General features: G+C 39.4%; 2 protein-coding genes and 1 long non-coding RNA gene across 3 annotated transcripts in view; 2 read left to right on the top strand and 1 right to left on the bottom strand.

The window, feature by feature from the left end:
• Nucleotides 1-5,894: 5,894 nt before the first annotated feature.
• On the top strand, nucleotides 5,895-6,654 carry LOC124319832. Its single transcript, XR_006913532.1, has 4 exons — nucleotides 5,895-6,018; nucleotides 6,091-6,237; nucleotides 6,322-6,464; nucleotides 6,536-6,654. It is a non-coding gene; the product is annotated as an uncharacterized LOC124319832 (long non-coding RNA).
• A 659-nt stretch (nucleotides 6,655-7,313) lies between these two features.
• LOC124318103 overlaps nucleotides 7,314-18,203 on the top strand; it is a 38,565-nt gene continuing 27,675 nt past the window's right edge. Inside the window, exon 1 of the mRNA XM_046782810.1 lies at nucleotides 7,314-7,498. Coding sequence (XP_046638766.1) covers nucleotides 7,471-7,498 — 28 coding nt within the window. The 5' untranslated portion in view covers nucleotides 7,314-7,470. The remainder of the gene's footprint in view (nucleotides 7,499-18,203) is intronic.
• Nucleotides 14,253-17,045, bottom strand: LOC124314928 (probable serine/threonine-protein kinase irlC). The gene is made up of 4 exons (XM_046780322.1): nucleotides 16,208-17,045; nucleotides 15,633-16,138; nucleotides 15,453-15,556; nucleotides 14,253-15,361 (listed from the first exon to the last, which is right to left on the bottom strand). The coding sequence occupies exons 1-4, from the start codon at nucleotides 16,411-16,413 to the stop codon at nucleotides 14,306-14,308; spliced, it is 1,872 nt and encodes a 623-aa protein (XP_046636278.1). The 5' UTR covers nucleotides 16,414-17,045; the 3' UTR covers nucleotides 14,253-14,305.

Here is an 18,203-nt window from a genome sequence, read left to right as displayed (position 1 = left end):
AGGTCATGTTTACACGGGACTAAACAGAAGCTCAACTAAATGTGTTCTTAATTTCTCCTATGGCCAAAGCCATCTGCCCCTATGGCCATAAGCCATCTTCGATGTACACGTCTGTAAACGCTTCTTCACGTGATGCCTCCGTATTAGTTTGAGTCTTCATGAAAGGATTGTAAGCGTTTTTTACTATTTTCACAATAGCTGTACGGGAACTGTTCGGTTTTTCTAATTAAATGGATGTCTTATTTTTGTCGATGTTGTCAATTTTTAAATCCGTCACGTGAGATGTGCAAAATCAACAATTGGCCAAGACAAATAAAAGAATGGTGGCTAAATAAAAATTGGTGAGATGATCAGCGGGCTGTCGGACACTTGTGATCAAACTGCTTTTAACGTTTTGGAATTGGAGCGGTTTGAATTTAAGGCGAAATCGATTTTTAAAATGATTTCAATCGATATCTATAAGTATTGCTAATTATAGTGTCGTCTGCTGTCATGATTTACGAATTTCGAAAAAGAGAGTAGACCACGAAGGTTATTATACACCTTATACACGTTACAAAGAATTGGGAACGATCACTATTATTTGAAAATGTGCATGTGGTTGCACGAAAAATTGCACAACAAATAAAATTACAAAATGTGGTCGTCGGCTCGTCGTGTTAACTCATAACATGTCACTTGTCTATTTTTAGAATCGCTTAATGGCCAAGCTCCATGCTGTTTAGCAGGCAAATAAAACATAGTCTGAGCTTAAAATAGAAGAGATCAAAGAGAATGAAGAGATAGAAGAGAAAATAGAACCTGATCCAAGTTTTGTAAATGTTAGTTCAGATTGCTTTTCATTGTTCACGTAAGCAACTTGTTGATGCATATGAGCACAGTTTGTTCACACTATCAATATGTAACCATCTTCTTTTTGCAGATTTGAGGCCTCCATCAACCATCATAACCAGAACAAGAAATTCAAGTTGTGCTTGTGCTGGTATTGACCACTCACCATCCTGGGTAAACAATCAAAATCAAAAAATATTTTATTTAAATACCTAAAGCAAAGTGCAACTAGTACTAGTATAACTTAGTATAGAACATTTTCTAACTAATAGACGAACTTCCCGCCACACCAGCGCTTTCTCGTAAATTCAATAGATGGCAGCCGTTGTCGGTTTCCGAATTGACCTGAATTACGAATCTGTGTTATCGTGAGAAATCAGTTTACCTTTAATCGGGATTCATTCAAATTGACTTTGTCTCATAGGCACGGTTAGAGTAAAACTTTGATTTTATTTTCTTTGTTTAGAATTATAAAAATGGAAAACGTAATGCGAGATCGAAAAAAGAATGAAATCAAAGGAAATTTAGTGAAATTAATTCTCGTCTGCGTTGGACAAGAGTTCCAGGTTTTGTGCTGGGCGCTTCTGAATAGTTGGCTGATTCCGGGGTACAGGTCGACACGGGACACGACGTCAGCTCGTTATTGACATTTGCCATTGCTAGAATGTTGTACTGGCGAAACCAGCGGGCGCTGGTTCGATCAGCAGAGGCCATAACTTCTCATCAAGATAAACAGAAGAAAACTTTTCGATTATGGGTTGTTTAATACTTGACTTGTTGAGCTTGATTGCTTGAATACTATTGTACTTCAGTATTCACACTTCGCGACTATTCCTGCCAATCGTCGTTCTATTTTCACCGGCGTTTGTTGCATGTTGCTGCATTCCACGAATCGCTTAAAGCACCTCGCTGCATTTTGCAGAACAGGCCACTTCCCCCCCCCCTCCCCGATAAAAAAAAAACTTGAATTTGCTGCTGTTGTCCCAATCATTTTATTTTTTCGCTTAGATTTCCTTCCGCTTCTTCAATTCTTTTCTTAATCCTGCCCGTGATATTTTTCTTCTTCACACGATTCTTACTTTCCTTACAGTTTAATCACTTGTCGAATCAGGTGACTTAATTTGTCAAAAGCATCGCAAAATTTCTTTTGAAATTGTTGCTCCGCCGCCACCCGCTTTTTTAATTTCATCCAGCGCGACTGCGCAATAAATCCGTATCTTCTTTGTCTTCTGTAATCGAGTATTCCATCTAATCCGCTGTATAATCCATCGGTATCTTCTTCTACTCTAATCAACTGGCGGCCATTCGTTATAATTTGCTGGTTAATCTGGATGTTGTTTAAACACGAAGTAATTGCAAGACTTGAGTGCGATTTGTTTCTTTATAATTTTTCTGGAAGTAGTCACGCGTTTTTCCAGTCGCTTTGAATCCACTTTGGATTAATAATGTTATAACGTCAATTAAATTTTCGTTTTTGTAAAATTGGCACAATGTAGTGAGAACATTATCTCCGTATATTGCTTTGCAATTGACATCGATTCCATTTTCTATGAAAAGTTGAGCAATGTCAATTAAATTATCGTTTTTATAAAATATGCACAATATAGTAAGAGCATTATGTCCGTATTTGTTTTTGCAATTGATATCAATTCCATTTTCAACGAAGAGATTGATTATTGCCAAAAAACTTTTGTTTTGATGTTGTTCGCGATTTTTGCACCACAACAGGAGAGCATTTTCCCCGTTGCTGTCAAGTGAATTGACGTTGGCTCCGATTTGGATCAAGAGACTAAATATTTCAACCAAATTTTCACTTATCTTTTCGCTTTTTGCTAAGCATAATAGCGGTGTCAATCCATTTTCATCCTTGGCATTGACATCAGCACCTTTTTTTATCAGTTTTCCGATTTCTTCCACGATTGGGTTTCCTTCCGCTAGTAACGTAAACATCTGCTGAGAATTCTAAAAAAGAACAAAACTGTTGATTGCATGATAAAAATTAAGAAAACGTTTGCCTTATACCTCCAGGAAAATTTCGGTGAGTCGATTAACAGCATCAGACGAAGTAATTCGATTTTTTGGGTCTTTTTCTAACATTCTTGTGATTGTATTACGAATATTGTCAGGGTCTATACCTAAAATTGTTTGTAATAGGCTTTGACTCAACTTACTCGGGAGATTGGCTGATGTATTTGTTCTTAAGTTGGTTTGAATTTGATGACTTGTGGTGCCAAAGGGGTGAACTCCTCCCGAAAGGAAGTAGCCAAAGACGAGTCCTTGTGCGAATACATCGCTCTTGACGGTCCCTCTTTTCTTAGCTTCGTTTCCAGTAGAACTTTCCTCGTCCAGTAATTTCAATATTTCCGGTGCGAAATAATCCAATGTTCCTCTTACGCCACTCATCGAGAAAGAACCCCTTTCGTTGACCTTTTTACTCAAACCAAAATCCGCCCACTTCATCGCCACTTGTTGGGTTGTAGAATTCAAACGGATGAGTACGTTCTCTGGCTTGATGTCGCGATGGACTAATCTCTTTTGATGGATGTACTCGAGTCCTTTAGCCAATTGAAGAAGAACTTCTATTTCTGGTGGCATTGGGCCGCGGTATTTTTTCGGGTCATTTTCTTTTAGAAACAATTTTTCCAAAGAGGCATCACACAATTCAAGGGCGAAACTTCTATAAACAATATTTATTTTCGAAAAATTTTCTAAGAATTCTTATATTCGAAAACTGATTGATTTTTTAAATACTTGAAGTCTAGGTCCTTCTGCACGTGAAATAATTTGATGACGTTGGGATGATGTAAAATTTTCAGGGCCTTCTCTTCTTGTTCGTTGGTTGCAGCATCCTTAATCAAAATTCGTTTGACGGCTACTTCAGTTTCACCCCAAGCACCTTGATAAACAGTACCAAAGCCTCCTACCCCTAATACCTTTTGACGATCAAAAGTCAGCATGCTAACAAATGACTTAACTTGCCTAAAACACTTAAATAAGGCTCTGCTTTCGCTCAACTGTATCAAGCTCAACAACAGTACCTACAGCACTTGTAAATCTAAACTAGTGATAAAACTACTTTTGTCTGATTTTTATAACTTGATAAGCACATAGCCATGGGATACATATACAGACTGTTTTGTAGCCACCTTTATTATCTTTTTCTATTTTGAAATCGTTTAACTCTGCAATGTTAAATAAAATACAAAATTTTTGTATTTGAATTCTGACATTGTAACCAGCGTGCAATCCCTTTAAAACTGTTAATACGGTTTATATCTTTTATCGCTGCTGAAACAGTTGACATAATAATTTAACGGAAGTGAATAAGAAAACAAGTGTGGTGATTTTATTTTATGAATTTTCTTTTATGTACAGTCATCCTTTATGACGCTTTAAAAATAAAAAAAAAATGCCAATTTTGCAAACTAAAACTCAATCAGCCAAAGCCTTCTCCAAATTCTATTAGTCTCCGATAAGTTATCCGCGACGCCAATCCAAACTCATTTAACCTCCTAATCGAATCCAACGAAACTTCCCCGTAAAGTAAGACGTAATAGGTTATTAACGCTTGATTAAAAACTCAATTGTGTCCATTACTTTATACGGTCTTATACGCCGAGATTTTCCTTTTCGCCGCGAGTACAAAAATGACCCGAGGTCCTGGACTCCCTCGACAATTACCTTCAGTTTCTTGAGCATTTTGAGCGTTGACGTCCGGCCTTCTGCAGTCACGTTATCCGGCGCAAAAGTCACGCGTGCGGTGTATAGAAAAAGTCACTTTCAGATTGGACCGCGTCAAGGAATCGGATGGATGTGACTCATCTTTGCAGGGTCTTTTGACAGTTTCTTTACTCTTCGAATGCAGAAGGGACCTGAGATCTTCACCGCCCTGAGAAGTCACGTTCGGTTTGGATCCCGTCAAGTTGACGATCCGGCCGCGGTCGGACGAGTTCACGACAAAGTTCTTCTTCAAACTACTGTGTCTTTTGTGTTCTTCAAACTGCTGAGAGGCTTAATCGGAATGATCAGGTTAGACAATTCAACGCTTATCTGTTTTGTTTTAAGTGTTTTTCGGTCTGCATCTTTGCTTAAGCTCGTAATCAATTATCTATACCGTTTGATGCGTGACAGTATAGGTAGTACTGATGGCTAATGGAACGTATAAAGTATCCCCTGTACATGTACAAACATCTATGCAGATCATAGAATTCATATTAGAACAACACTGATTTTATTTTCTTTGTTAATCATAAGGAATGGATACGCAATGTGAGACAATTAAAGTAGGAAATGTAAGCGAAAATCTTATTCTCGCCTGCGCTGGACAAAGTCTGTGTTGACTGTTGAGCGTCTCTTTGTTGGATGGATGGACAATTCCGGAGGGCGGGTCGATATGGGGCTGAAAATCAACTAATTATTGGCATTTCCCAATGATAGAATTTTAGTTTTTCTATTTTTAGTGTTGCTTCCTTTTTGTACATTGAGCGATCAAACGGGTTTTTCAAAAATGATCGTTTTATTAGCGATCGTGACTCTGCTGAGCGTCTGCAGCCCGGCGTCCAGTTTCGCCTTCCTTCCTCGCGTCTCCCGTACACATGACGCCATCATCATCGATGGTATTCAAAATGATTTTCCTTTTTTTTTCTAATTTTTAACATTGGCTGAATGTGATTTAAATTAATTGAATCCAGTTGACAGTATAGATATTCTTATCAAGATAAGACGCTGTACGACCAAATTACCGATCCAGGATATATTCCGGTGCCATCCTTCAATCCCTACCCTGAATTGTATCACCAGCAGGAGCAGCTGCCCAGTGGATGGTCCTATTCATACGAATATCCTAATCCACTGACTGTTGGAGATCTCTTGTCCGTTAAGAAAACAACAGCGCCTGTGTGTGGTGCTGGACCAGCCACCATGACTGCTACACGGGCATTGGCAAGCAAAAGGATCATTGGCGGAACCTCAACCAAAAAGAATGCTTGGCCTTTTATGGTATGACATAATTTGAATAGGGTTTGTTATTGGGTTTCGCGAATGAATATCACTTGCAGAATATCTTTGGTTGAGTTTTCTGGTGTGACCGTATTGGTTGGGATGTTTTTGACTGACAAAACCGTCGTCATGACGACGAGGAGGATAAGCAAAATGTTTCTTCACAGCAAATTCAACTCTGCCACCTATGTAAGTTGCTACATCAGGACGGACATTTTTGAAATTCACCTCCATTCATTTTTTGTTTTCGACTTGGACTAGGCCAATGATATCGCCATCATTTTGTAATGGAAGCGCCCGTGGTTCTTTTCAGGACTGTTGCACCTGCTTGTTTTCCACCGGCGGCCAGTACAGACCCCGACCAGTATGTCGATCAAGATGCTATTCTTTTGGGATGGGGAGAGCCTAGTAACAAAAGATCAGAAACCTATTGTCGGTTATTTTTTAATGATTTAACATGAATCTTCTTTTTTCAACTCGTTTCCCCAATAGACAAAGATAGCATCCCCCTTAACCTGGAACAAGCCAAGTTTTCGATTTCGCCCAACATTGAATGCAAGGGGAATCCGCTTTTTGGTAAATTTGTTACGGACACAAATATCTGTATAACGAGTGGTGTCAAATTCACATGCACAGTAAGTAATTCTCTCTCAGCAATCAAACCGAGTTGTTCGTGCTAAAGCAAAAATGGGGTTCGATTTCGTAGAATGACGTTTGCGGTCCAGCAGTCATCCTCCCGTTACCAGGGGCCTGGACCATAGTCGGAATCAACAGCTACACCAAGGGTAAATATCTGATTTTATTTGGTGAAAATGAAATAACAATTTTTTTTTTTTTTTTAAATACTAAGTTTTGTGACAGATTGCATATCCATTATCCAATGGCCTAAAAACCAGTGTGTCGGCGTTCAGGAAATGGATTGACCAATACCTGTCCATGGCTTAACATTTTTACTCCAAGAGTCCAAGACGACCAACGTTAAACGACATCAGTATTCTGAAATTCAAACTCGTTTTTTCAGTTTCTCTATTCTTTCAGAAACTTATACTTTAATTCGATTTCGGCTAGTCTTAATTCCTCGTATGGCCAAAGCCCTGTCCTCGATGTACTCGTCTGTATATAATAATAATGAAAGCATTGCAAGCGTTGTTTACTATTTGCAAAATAATTGTACGGAAACTGTTCGGTTTTTTTACTTTAAAAATGGATGTCTTTTCTGTCGATGTTGTCAGTTTTGAAATCCGTCACGTGAGATGTGCAAAATCAACAATTAGCTCAAGACCAATAGAAGAATGGTGGCTAAATAAAACTTGGTGAGATGATCAGCGGGCTGTCGGAGCGCTTGTGACATTGAATTTGGAGCGGTTTGAATTTAGGGGGAATCGATTTTTAATGATTTATCGATTTTTAATGATTTCAATCGATATGTTAAGTATCACTAACTGTAGTGTCGTCTGCTGTCGTATTACGAAAAGACGAGACGAACAACGAAGTCTACAATTTACAAAGGAAGAAAGGAACGATCATTATTATTTGAAAATGTGCATGTGGCTGCACGAAAAATTGCACAACAAAGAAAATTTAAAAAATGTGGTCGTGTTAACTCATCACATGTCACGTGTCTATTTTTAGAATCGCTTAATGGCCAAAGCGTGCTGTTGTATAGCAGGTAAATAAAACCATATTCTGAGTTTAAAATAGAAGAGATCAAAACAATGAAGAGATAGAAGAGAAAATAGAACCTGATCCAAGTTTTTGAAATGTTAGTTAAGACTGCTTTTCATTAGTCAATAGTCACGTAAGCCACTTGTTGATGCATATGAGCACAGTTTGTTCACCATCACTTCATAACCTTTTCTTTTTTGCAGATTTGAAGCCAGAGCCAGCCATCATATCCACAGGAATTTCAAGTTGTGCTTGTGCTGTTATTGACCTGTCACCAGCAACAAGCCCTCATCGCTTGGGTATGATTTTCGTAACTTTTATTACCTGTGACCTGCTAAACATTTCTATTGATGCATTACTTCACGAATGCCATGTGTCAAATGGAAACCTTTAATTCTTCTCTTTATTAGAAATTATGGTTTACACGCTGTCTCACTTTTCAACTTGTTTGTAATACTTGTTGGAAATGAAATGGACTTCCAACAGATGGCTGCAACATCCAGCTGAATTACCTTCAATTCACTCAACTCAACTGTATATATTTAAAGGGCCCGACAGGTGGCCCCATTGTCACCCGGTTTATTGCGCTATTTCTTTGTGCCCTTTCCCCTCTCCCCTGGTGTTAATGTAAGATTCTGGAGGGGGTCGGGCTCCTGACTCTTAAATCATCTCTTGTGTGTGTCAGTAGAAGTGTCCAAGAGTCAGTCTTATATCATATCTTGTCACTCTCAGTCTTAATACAATAGAATCAGGGCACACATTTATCTTTCCGTGTCATTTAACTCGTCTCAACTAAACATATTTCGGTACGTAATGTAACGAAGCGTTGCTCCGCACAGCTGATGATGCTGCAACCTGACGCCGCCCGGCGCCAGTAATACTGTAGCTACTGTAGAACTAGAGCTACCCATAAATCGTGTGTAAATGTGTACGTTCCCATAGTGTTAGGCCTACCCAAGAATAGTATTGACAAGCGGTCATTCCACACGTCAACTTACTTGGGGGTACCCTTAACACAGGGCGACTATTATTTGAATAATGTGCCTTTGTCTCTTGACTCTGTCTTAACTAGTATAAAAGCCCACCCAATGCAGTTCTTCTTCAGTCAATGCCAGGCCGTTCAGTCGGTCTAGTGTTGGCTCACTCCTTCTTGAGCTCAGTCTCTCTGACTCATTTCCTTAGTCAGTTGTCACTAGTTGTGCAGGCGAGATGAGGCCTCAGGCAGTACGCTGGGAGTTATTCCCCGTCTGTACACTGGTAGCAATTGGCTATGCACTGTTCTGTCCTATATCTGACCTTATTTGTATTATTTGTTGAATGCATTTGCCCGTCTCATGCTGGAGAAGTCTCGCACCCCACATGTAGTCACGTGAAACTAATATGATTAATACAGATTATGTCCCTTTTTAAATTCATCTTATTCGGTGACGTTTCGCAATACGTTACAGTAAGTAGACACGGCTTACTATTCCGAACATGGTCCTTCGAACCGGAGACATTAATTAAGTTGGACCGGACTTGGTCCCTCGTACTTAATTCTTGTAACCATCAATTTGTGCGCCCGATTCTAACGCTTAAAACAAACTGAAACAACATTCGCAAGAAATTTAATTTGAACCGGGTCCTCTTCGTAAAGGACCCCCTTCTCTCTCTTTCTTGCTGTCTAAACTCTAAACTATCCAACAAACTTGAAAGTGAAATTTAGTTAAGTGTATGTACGTGTGCGATTTCAACAAAATAGTCCGACCGCCATCGCCATTTTTTCGGCGAAACCGCATGGCGGCCTGGGGCGTCAGATATTCTGAGCCGCCACACACTTACACACACTCAGCTGTAGCTTCTACTTTGTCATTTCTCTTTCTTTAATTTAAAAGTAAACTCATTCATCTAAAATCTTTTCAATTAAACTTTCTTCTGCAATATTTAACTTAAACTTAAACCTTTGTAATCGTAAATTCCCCTTTTTATTAAATTGAAGATTCTTTTTTTTGGACTTCGTAAATCATTCTTCACCAAAACGCTTTCTCACTTGAATTCTTGTGCAAATTAAAAATTATTTCCTTCTGTTCGCCCTCCGCAAACTCGCGGAGCTTTCAGTCGGAAGCTCCTTTATCTTTTCTATTTTCAAGATTTAGCCAGATCAAAGGAGGAAGAGTACAGGCCCGCCATCATGGCCTGAAGTCCAGAGAAAGAACGAATTCAGCCAGCGATTACAAGACAAGAACACCAGAGAGAAGAGGAGACACACCGGAAACATTTCCCCTTCTATCGAACAAAATTCAAATTTCCCTTATTTAAATTTCTTGCAACAACTCAAGGAGCTGGCACCCCATCTCCAAGAGTAAACTAAACAAACACGTCTTAACAAACAACTCTCGTCAAACCCTTGTGTTAAATTGAGTCAAACACCAACGGAGATAGGCATTCCAGCCGAACTCCATAACAATCTTTCAAAACAACTTTCCTTTCAGTAGCAAACAGGAACTCAGCTTTCCAAAGGTGAACGAGGGTCGAGCCAAAACTTAGCCGACCACCACTCGCCACGCCGTCTACCGGAAGGAAGGAGAACAGAAAACATTCCGCTCTCCAACACCGCAAGAGGCGCTGCAGTCAAACTTGAAGCAGCCACTCAAGCAATCAACACTCCAACAACACCGCAAGAGGCGCTGCACTCAAAACTTGAAGCAGCCACCTCGAGCAAACAACTCAAACACAGGCTTTGCCCATTCATAAATTTATCCAAACAACTTATCTAACCTATCTTTCTTTCTAAACCATCCAAGATGGATCGCCCAACTAACGAATCCTCTCGTAGACACCTAAAGGGCTACGTCACGAAATGGATCAACGAAATCAACAACAACAAAAACGGGAAGATGGATTTGAGAAGCTCAAATTATCTGTGGAAGGCTGAAAATAGACTGCTATCGATGTACAGTGGATTCCAACAGTACTCCTATGGCGTTCTCAGAGACCTAGCAGTATTTCACGCCACCCAACAGGAATTCGATCACGAACAAGATTTGCAAAGGGCAATGCAGTCTGAAGTAGAAGAAGCACTTGCCATTGTCAAGAAAAAGAGAGAAGATTACAAGGCGCAGCAAGCAAAGGAAAAGGCAGAGGAAGAATACAAGTGGCAAAGGTCACTCTTGGCACAGATTGATACACATCAGATGGAGAAAGATGTCGCCTCGTCCTTCATTACAGATTGCCAGAATATCCTTGGTCACCTAATCCAAAATTCGCAAATCAGCAGAGTTGAAGAAGATTCATCTTACACACCCCTTTTCATGGATGAACCAATCAGACTTCATCCGCCACGTTATTCCAAATTTAATCAATCGCCTGCGTTCTCTCTCTTGGAAATGCCAGCTACATCGCTGGACACACCACAACCTTTCCCAACAAATTCTCAACTAATCAAATCTTCTTGCACATTTCAAGTTCTAGAAGATCCAGTTTCATCCGTCAAACATCAGCCGCCTGACTTCAATACGGAGAAAATGGCTGCTTTCTCTCCCTCAGAAGGGCCAGCTACGTCGCTGGATTCATCCGCCAAACTTCTGCCGCCAGGCTCCAAACTGGAATCAGCGGCCTCTCTCTCTCAGTCGGAAGGGCCAGCTACGTCGCTGGATTCATCCGTCAATCTTCTGCCGCCGGGCTCCAAACTGGAATCAGCGGCCTCTCTCTCTCAGTCGGAAGGGCCAGCTTCACCGCTGGATAAAAGGCAATCCTCTCCGAAAGACCCTCAACACGCTGTCCTCTCTCTACTGAGACGGTCAGCTTCAGTACCGGGAAGACAGCACGACTCAACAAGAAAGAAGAATAAATCAACACCATCTGTCAAGCCGATCATCTTGAAGACTCAAACCGAACAGAAGAATCCAGATGAAACGGAGCCACCTTCAGAGGAAGCTCCAGCGGCAGACGACGACAAACAAACAGATTTAACAGCATCACTGGAGAAATTCCGAACCCGAAATTCCCCAACACGAAAACACTTGGAGCGAGTCACACCACTCCGTCTCGACAAAGAGTCAGCAAAAGCAGAAAATCTTATCGATCAGCTGCTACGCGTTAAACTTTCAATCCAAGTATCAAACACAAATCTTTCACAACAACTAATCAATGTTTTCGTTCTTGTCACAGAAGTAAGATCTAAAAATCTCCAATTTGTCTGGGATCCTGGTGGCAAAGCCACAAATAGAGTCAGCCGACTCTCACTCGGACCCGCATCTGAAACTTCACTGAAGCCAACAACGAAACGAAACGACCAACAGGAAGACGAGTTAACGGACAGCAAAACAGATCCGGAGCCAGCGAAAGAGCTGCTCCTCAGTATTCACATTACCCGATCCAGCCGTTCTCGCATCTCTTCCGACCAACCAGAAAATGATTCAGCCTACGATCCAGCCATCGATATCGAATCCCATGGAATGGGCTCTAGTGGGGAGTATGTTGGAAATGAAATGGACTTCCAACAGATGGCTGCAACATCCAGCTGAATTACCTTCAATTCACTCAACTCAACTGTATATATTTAAAGGGCCCGACAGGTGGCCCCATTGTCACCCGCTTGATTGCGCTATTTCTTTGTGCCCTTTCCCTTGCATCCATTGCTTTTGACATCCAGCTGGTCATTTCCGCATCCCAGCTGTCTGATGTCGGAATCGACCAGATCGACAAAAAGGACATCCCTTTAATGAAACATCCAGATACTTTCTGCTCAACTATGACGTAAATCGCAGACGAAGGTTTCTAAGCCTTCGAGAAAGCGCACGGTAACATGGAAACGATCCAATTGCGATGGAACGGGTTTTAACAGATGTACAGGATTGCATGGAGCACATAAGGTAAAGTAAACCTGTGGAGGAAGACGTCAAGAAATTTTGCGCACACGCCTAGAGGGAACAACAAAAACTGCCGAAGATGGAGCCAATCTAATCTTACAAGTGAACGACCGTGACATATACAGTGCGTCGTGCAGAAAAAAACTTCCCCAGAAATTGTTCTATACACTTTTATGGGGTATTGTCGGATTGTGTATGATGGGATGGGTAAGAAAGAAACAAAAGAAATTGACGCGAGTGAAAGTGGTAATACGACGAACATTTTTCTCACCTATCCTCCTTTTTTAAGTTTTTATCGCGCGACTCTTTATATTATATATACCTGTCTTCATAATAATCAAACCCACCCCCCGAGTGACGTGAAATATTTAATAACGCCCCTTACCCATACCCCACTCAAAATTTAAAGTTGTGCTCAGATTCGATGCGATCAAAGAAGTATTAATCAGAATAAGAATTAATCAAACCAATACTTGTCGGAATTTATTCTTGGAATTGAATTGAAATTGGCCATCAGTTTTGCTCGTCGTTACCTGATTCGCCTGAATTATGAAGCGAGAGAAAAGTGCACATCTTTGATCTGGATTCATTCAAATCATCGTTTTACATCGTTTCATAATTCATATGACACTTTGTCATTTTTCTTTGGCGTTCAAATAGGAAAATTTTAGCAGATCGAGAAATTAAAACTTGCGTTAGAGCAAAACTTTGATTTTATTTTCTTTGTTTAGACATAAAAATGGAATTGCACGTAATGTGATCAGAATAAAGGAAATCGATGAGAAATTAATTCTCGTCTTTTCGTCTGCGTTGGACAAGAGTTCCAGGTTTGTGTTTTCAGGTAGGGTAATTCAGGGTAATTCAGGGTAGGGCGACACAGCACTCGGATGGGCATTGGGCAACCATTTCCATAAGGGATGCGCTCACATTTTCCCTCCATTTACAATATCACCTTTGGTGGCCTTAAACAGTTCCTTAATGTCAACAGACGTTTCATCGTCACGCAGATGTTTCTTGCATTGGACGTAGATTTTAGCCAAGTGATGCGTCTTGGCGCAGGATTCCAACGTCAGTCGAAGGGAATTTTCCAGTTCGTCGATTGGAATGGCATTACTCTCTACATTCTCGACTTGGGTTGAAAAGTCAGTGAGCCTTGGAAGTGTTACATCAGTAACGTAGTTTCTCATCTGATAAAAATAACGATTCATTTCCAAACATTTGTCAAGCAACAACTCGAGAACACGAAATTCATCTTCGTGGGTCAGAACTCGGAAGCTTTTCAGTTTGATGGTCCAAGGTTTTGTCTAATTCAACTTGTTTCTTTTGTTCACATTAAATGTCTTTGTTGGACCTTTTGTCGCTTTTCTCTTCTTCTTCTTTGATTTCTCTCAACTCTATTTCGGCCTCTTCTAACATTTGCCGGGCATATTCAAGCGATTCTTCTGTAGGCTCATGGTAAAAAACGAAATCAAAACACCCAACTTGGATTTGCTGATAGTATCGTCCCAGTCTTTTTATTTTTTTTGCTTAGATATCTTTCCGCTTTTTCAATTTCCCGCTGAAACTGTTTTTCCTCACTCATTTTGGCCCCACTTTGCTCTTGATCGTTTCTTCAATTCTCTCCTTAATCCTGTCCGAGTGTCCGTGATATTTTTCTTCTTGACACAATTCTTACTTTCCTTGCAGGCTTCAATGAGTTGTCGAATCAGCCGACCCAATTTGTCAAAAGCATCGCAAACTTCTTTTGAAATTTTCGTTACAAGTTTTTTGTTTTGTTTTTTGTTTTTTTTTAATTCCATCTAGTTGTCTATTACGCAATAAAGCGTAGGCTATCTTCTTTTTTCGTCCTTTCTTCTGTTTTCAAGTAAGTTCCATCCAATCCGCTACGTAATCGATACCTTCTTCTACTTAAATCAACTGGCGGTCATTCGTTATAATTTGCTGGTTCATCTGGACGTTGTTTAAACATGAAGTAATTGCAAGACTTGAGTGCGATTTTTTCCTTTATAATTTCTCTTTAAGAAGTCACGTTTTTCTTCAGTCACTTTGAATCCACTTTTGATTAATAATGTTATAACATCAATTAAATTTTCGTTTTTATAATTTTTGCTCAATGTAGTGAGAGCATTATCTCCGTCTTCGTTTTTGCAATTGATGTCGATTCCCTTTTCGATTAAAATTCGAATGATGTCAATTAAGTTTTCCTTTTTGTAAGAGTAGCACAATTCAGTGAGAGCATTATCTCCGTAATTGGTTCTGCAATTGATATCGATCCGATTTTCAATGAAAAGTCGAATAATTTCAATTAAATTTTCGTTTTTGTAAAATTGGCACAATGTAGTGAGAGCATTATCTCCGTATTCATTTTTGTGGTTGATATCGATCCTATTTTTAATCAAAAGTCGAATAATGTCAATTAGATTATCGTTTTTATAATATTTGCACAATAAGGTAAGAGCATTATCTCCGTAATTGGTTCTGCAATTGATATCGATCCGATTTTCAATGAAAAGTCGAATAATTTCAATTAAATTTTTGTTTTTATCAAACATGCACAATATAGTGAGAGCATTATCTCCGTATTTTTCTTTGCAATTGATATCGATCCCATTTTTAATAAAAAGTCGAATAATGTCAATTAAATTTTCGTTTTTATACCATGTGCACAATAAAATGAGAGCATTATCTCCGTATTCATTTTTGTGGTTGATATCGATCCCATTTGCAACGAAGAGATTGATGATTGCCAAAAATCTTTTGTTTTGATATTGTTTACAATTTTCGCACCACAGCAGGAGAGCATTTTCGCCGTTGCTGTCACGTGAATTGACGTTGGCTCCGTTTTGAATCAAGAGTCTTATTATTTCTACTAAATTATCACTTATCTTTTCGCTTTTTGCTAAGCGTAACAGCGGTGTCAATCCTTTTTCATCTTTGGCATTGATATCCGCACCTTCTTGCATCAGTTTTTCGATTTCTTCAACGATTGGATTCTCTTCCGCTAGTAATGTAAACATCTGTTGTGAATTATAAAAGAAAAAAACAACAACTGGTCAATGCATAATAATAGCTAAGAAAAATTTTTTGTTCAGTTTTCTGTCTTATTACCTTCAGGATGAATGTGAGTCGATTAACGACATTTAACGAAGTAATTCGATTTTTTGGGTCTTTTTCCAACATTTCTGTGATTATGTTACAAAATTTCCCCGTTTCTGTACGAAAACAGAAATTTACGTTTGACAGAAATTCTATTGATATTCACAATTATTGGTTTTTCGCTCAACTTACTGGGAAGATTGACTGGTTCATTTGTTCGTAAGTTCATTTGAATTTGATGACTTGTGGTGCCAAATGGATGAACCCCTCCCGAAATGAAGTAGCCAAAGACGAGGCCTTCTGTAAATACATCGCTCTTGACGGTCCCTCTTTTCTGAACTTGGTTTTCAGCAGAACTCTCGTCGTCGAGTAATTTCAATATTTCCGGTGCGAAATAATCGTATGTTCCCTTCACTCCGCTCATGGTGAAAGTTCCCCTTTCGTTGACACGTTTACTAAATCCAAAATCTGCCCACTTCACCACCACTTGTTGGGTTGTAGAATCCGATTTGATGAGCACGTTCTGCGGCTTAATGTCGCGATGGACTAATCCCCTTTGATGAATGTACTCGAGTCCTTTAGCCAACTGGAGAAGAACTTCTGTTTCTGGTGGCATTGGGCCGTGGTATTTTTTCGGGTCATTTTCTTTGAGAAATAGTTTTTCCAAAGAGGCATCACACAGTTCAAGGGCGATCTTTCTATGATAAAATTTAATTTCGAAAAGTTTTAAGAATGCTAATTCGAAAACTGTTTGATTTTTTAAATACTTGAAGTCTTGGTCCTCCTGCACGTGAAATAATTTGATGACGTTGGTGTGATCCAACATTTTAAGAGCATTGACTTCTTGTTCATTACTGGCGGCTTTTTCTAAAGGAATTCGTTTGACTGCAACTTTCACTCCATCCAAAGTACCTTCGAAAACAGTGGCACAACCTCCTACCCCTAAAACCTTATTACGATCCAAGGTCAGCATGCTAACAAATTAACTTGCAAAAAACACTTGAATAAAGGTCTGCTTTCGCTCAACTCAAGGGTGTGGTATTTGATGCGAGAAATATATAACAGTATCTACAGCGCTGTTACATGAAATCTAGTGATAAAATTTCTTTTATCTGTTTTTTTTTTTTAAATAAACTTGATAAGCACGTAGCAATGGGATACATAGGTTGTTTTGTAGCCCCCTTTATTATATTTGACTATTTTGAAATCCATTTACTCGGTACCTTCATTCAGCCATTCCGTCATCATTCTTGATGATGAGATATAATTTAAATTTTATTTTGTCTCAGTAAGCAGCTGATTCTATTTTTTGCGGTCTGTAGGAATTCGTTTGACTGCTACTTGAATTCCTCCCCATACGTCTTCATAAACAATAACCGTATATTACCTTTTCCTAAAATCTTTGCACGATCGTGCACCTTATTACCTTATTACGATCAATGGTCAACATGCTAACAAATGAATTAATTTGCCACAAACACTTCAATACAGGTCTACTTTCGCTCAACTGAAGGGTGTGGTTATTTGATGCGAGAAATATAACAGCATCTACATCACTTGTAAATTTAATCTACTGATAAAAGTTCTTTTATCTGTTTTTTAACATATTACTGTTATCAACATCAGACACGTTCAGGAACACACACCGACGTCAACGCAGATCTTTTAAATGTGAGTGCTTGAATTCTCTGTTTGTTTCTTCTGTGAAATGCATTCTTTCATTTCGTTATTTTCATAGTCTGCACATGATAACAAGTAGCTTTTAATTTTGATTTGGCGGTTAGTAGTGCGACATATCAAAAGGAGAAGTTTTATTTTTACTGAATTTTTATTTTTTAAAGAAAATAATTTTTGTTTAATTGCTGGTCAATTGCAATTCTGTGTGCGGATGCATTTGCCACCACACAAGACACTAGTTTTAAGATTTCTTGGCATTTTTTTCTTGGTTTCATTTATTTCCAAGGGAGCTGACTCAATTCAACGCAGTTTATGGAGATTTGCATAATAAGGGTGCGGTCCCGCGATGCTTCTTGAGCGCACTCTATCCCGCAATAAAAAGGAAGCCCAGCTTGACAGGGAATCACCCAAGTGTCGTCCAAGTTGAAGCACCATATCGCCATCTGCAAGAACCAAGGTACTTGAAACCATTTAACGCTTGAAATCATTTGCACTACTGATTCATTTCCAATTAAAATATCATGTCAAAATTTAAAAAAATGCTAAGAGAAAATTGTTTGTCCAATTTACGTGGTAATATTTATTAAATGTTTCGAAACGTCTGATTTAGGAGAGAATGTCGAGCGATCAAATGGGTTTTTCAAAAATGATCGTCTCTTTTGCGATCGTGACTCTGCTGAGCTTCTGCAGCCCGGCGTCCAGTTTCGCCTTCCTTCCTCGCGTGATCGCGTCTCCCGTACACATGACGCCATCATCATCGATGGTATTCCAAATGATTTTCCTTTTTTTTTCTAATTTTTAACATTGGCTGAATGTGATTTAAATTAATTGAATCCAGTTGACAGTATAGATATTCTTATCAAGATAAGACGCTCTACGGCCAAATTACCAATCTAGGATTTATTCCGGTGCCATCCTTCAATACCCTATACCCTGTAATGTATCACCAGCAGGAGCAGCTGCCCAGTGGATGGTCCTATTCATACGAATACTCTAATATTCTGGCTGTTGGAGATCTCTTGTCCGTTAAGCAAACAACAGCGCCTGTGTGCGGTGCTGGACCTGCCACCATGACTGCTACACGGG

Source organism: Daphnia pulicaria, chromosome 1 (assembly GCF_021234035.1).
Source record: "Daphnia pulicaria isolate SC F1-1A chromosome 1, SC_F0-13Bv2, whole genome shotgun sequence".
Taxonomy (NCBI): Eukaryota; Metazoa; Arthropoda; class Branchiopoda; order Diplostraca; family Daphniidae; genus Daphnia; species Daphnia pulicaria.
This window is presented reverse-complemented; position numbering and strand designations above follow the sequence as displayed.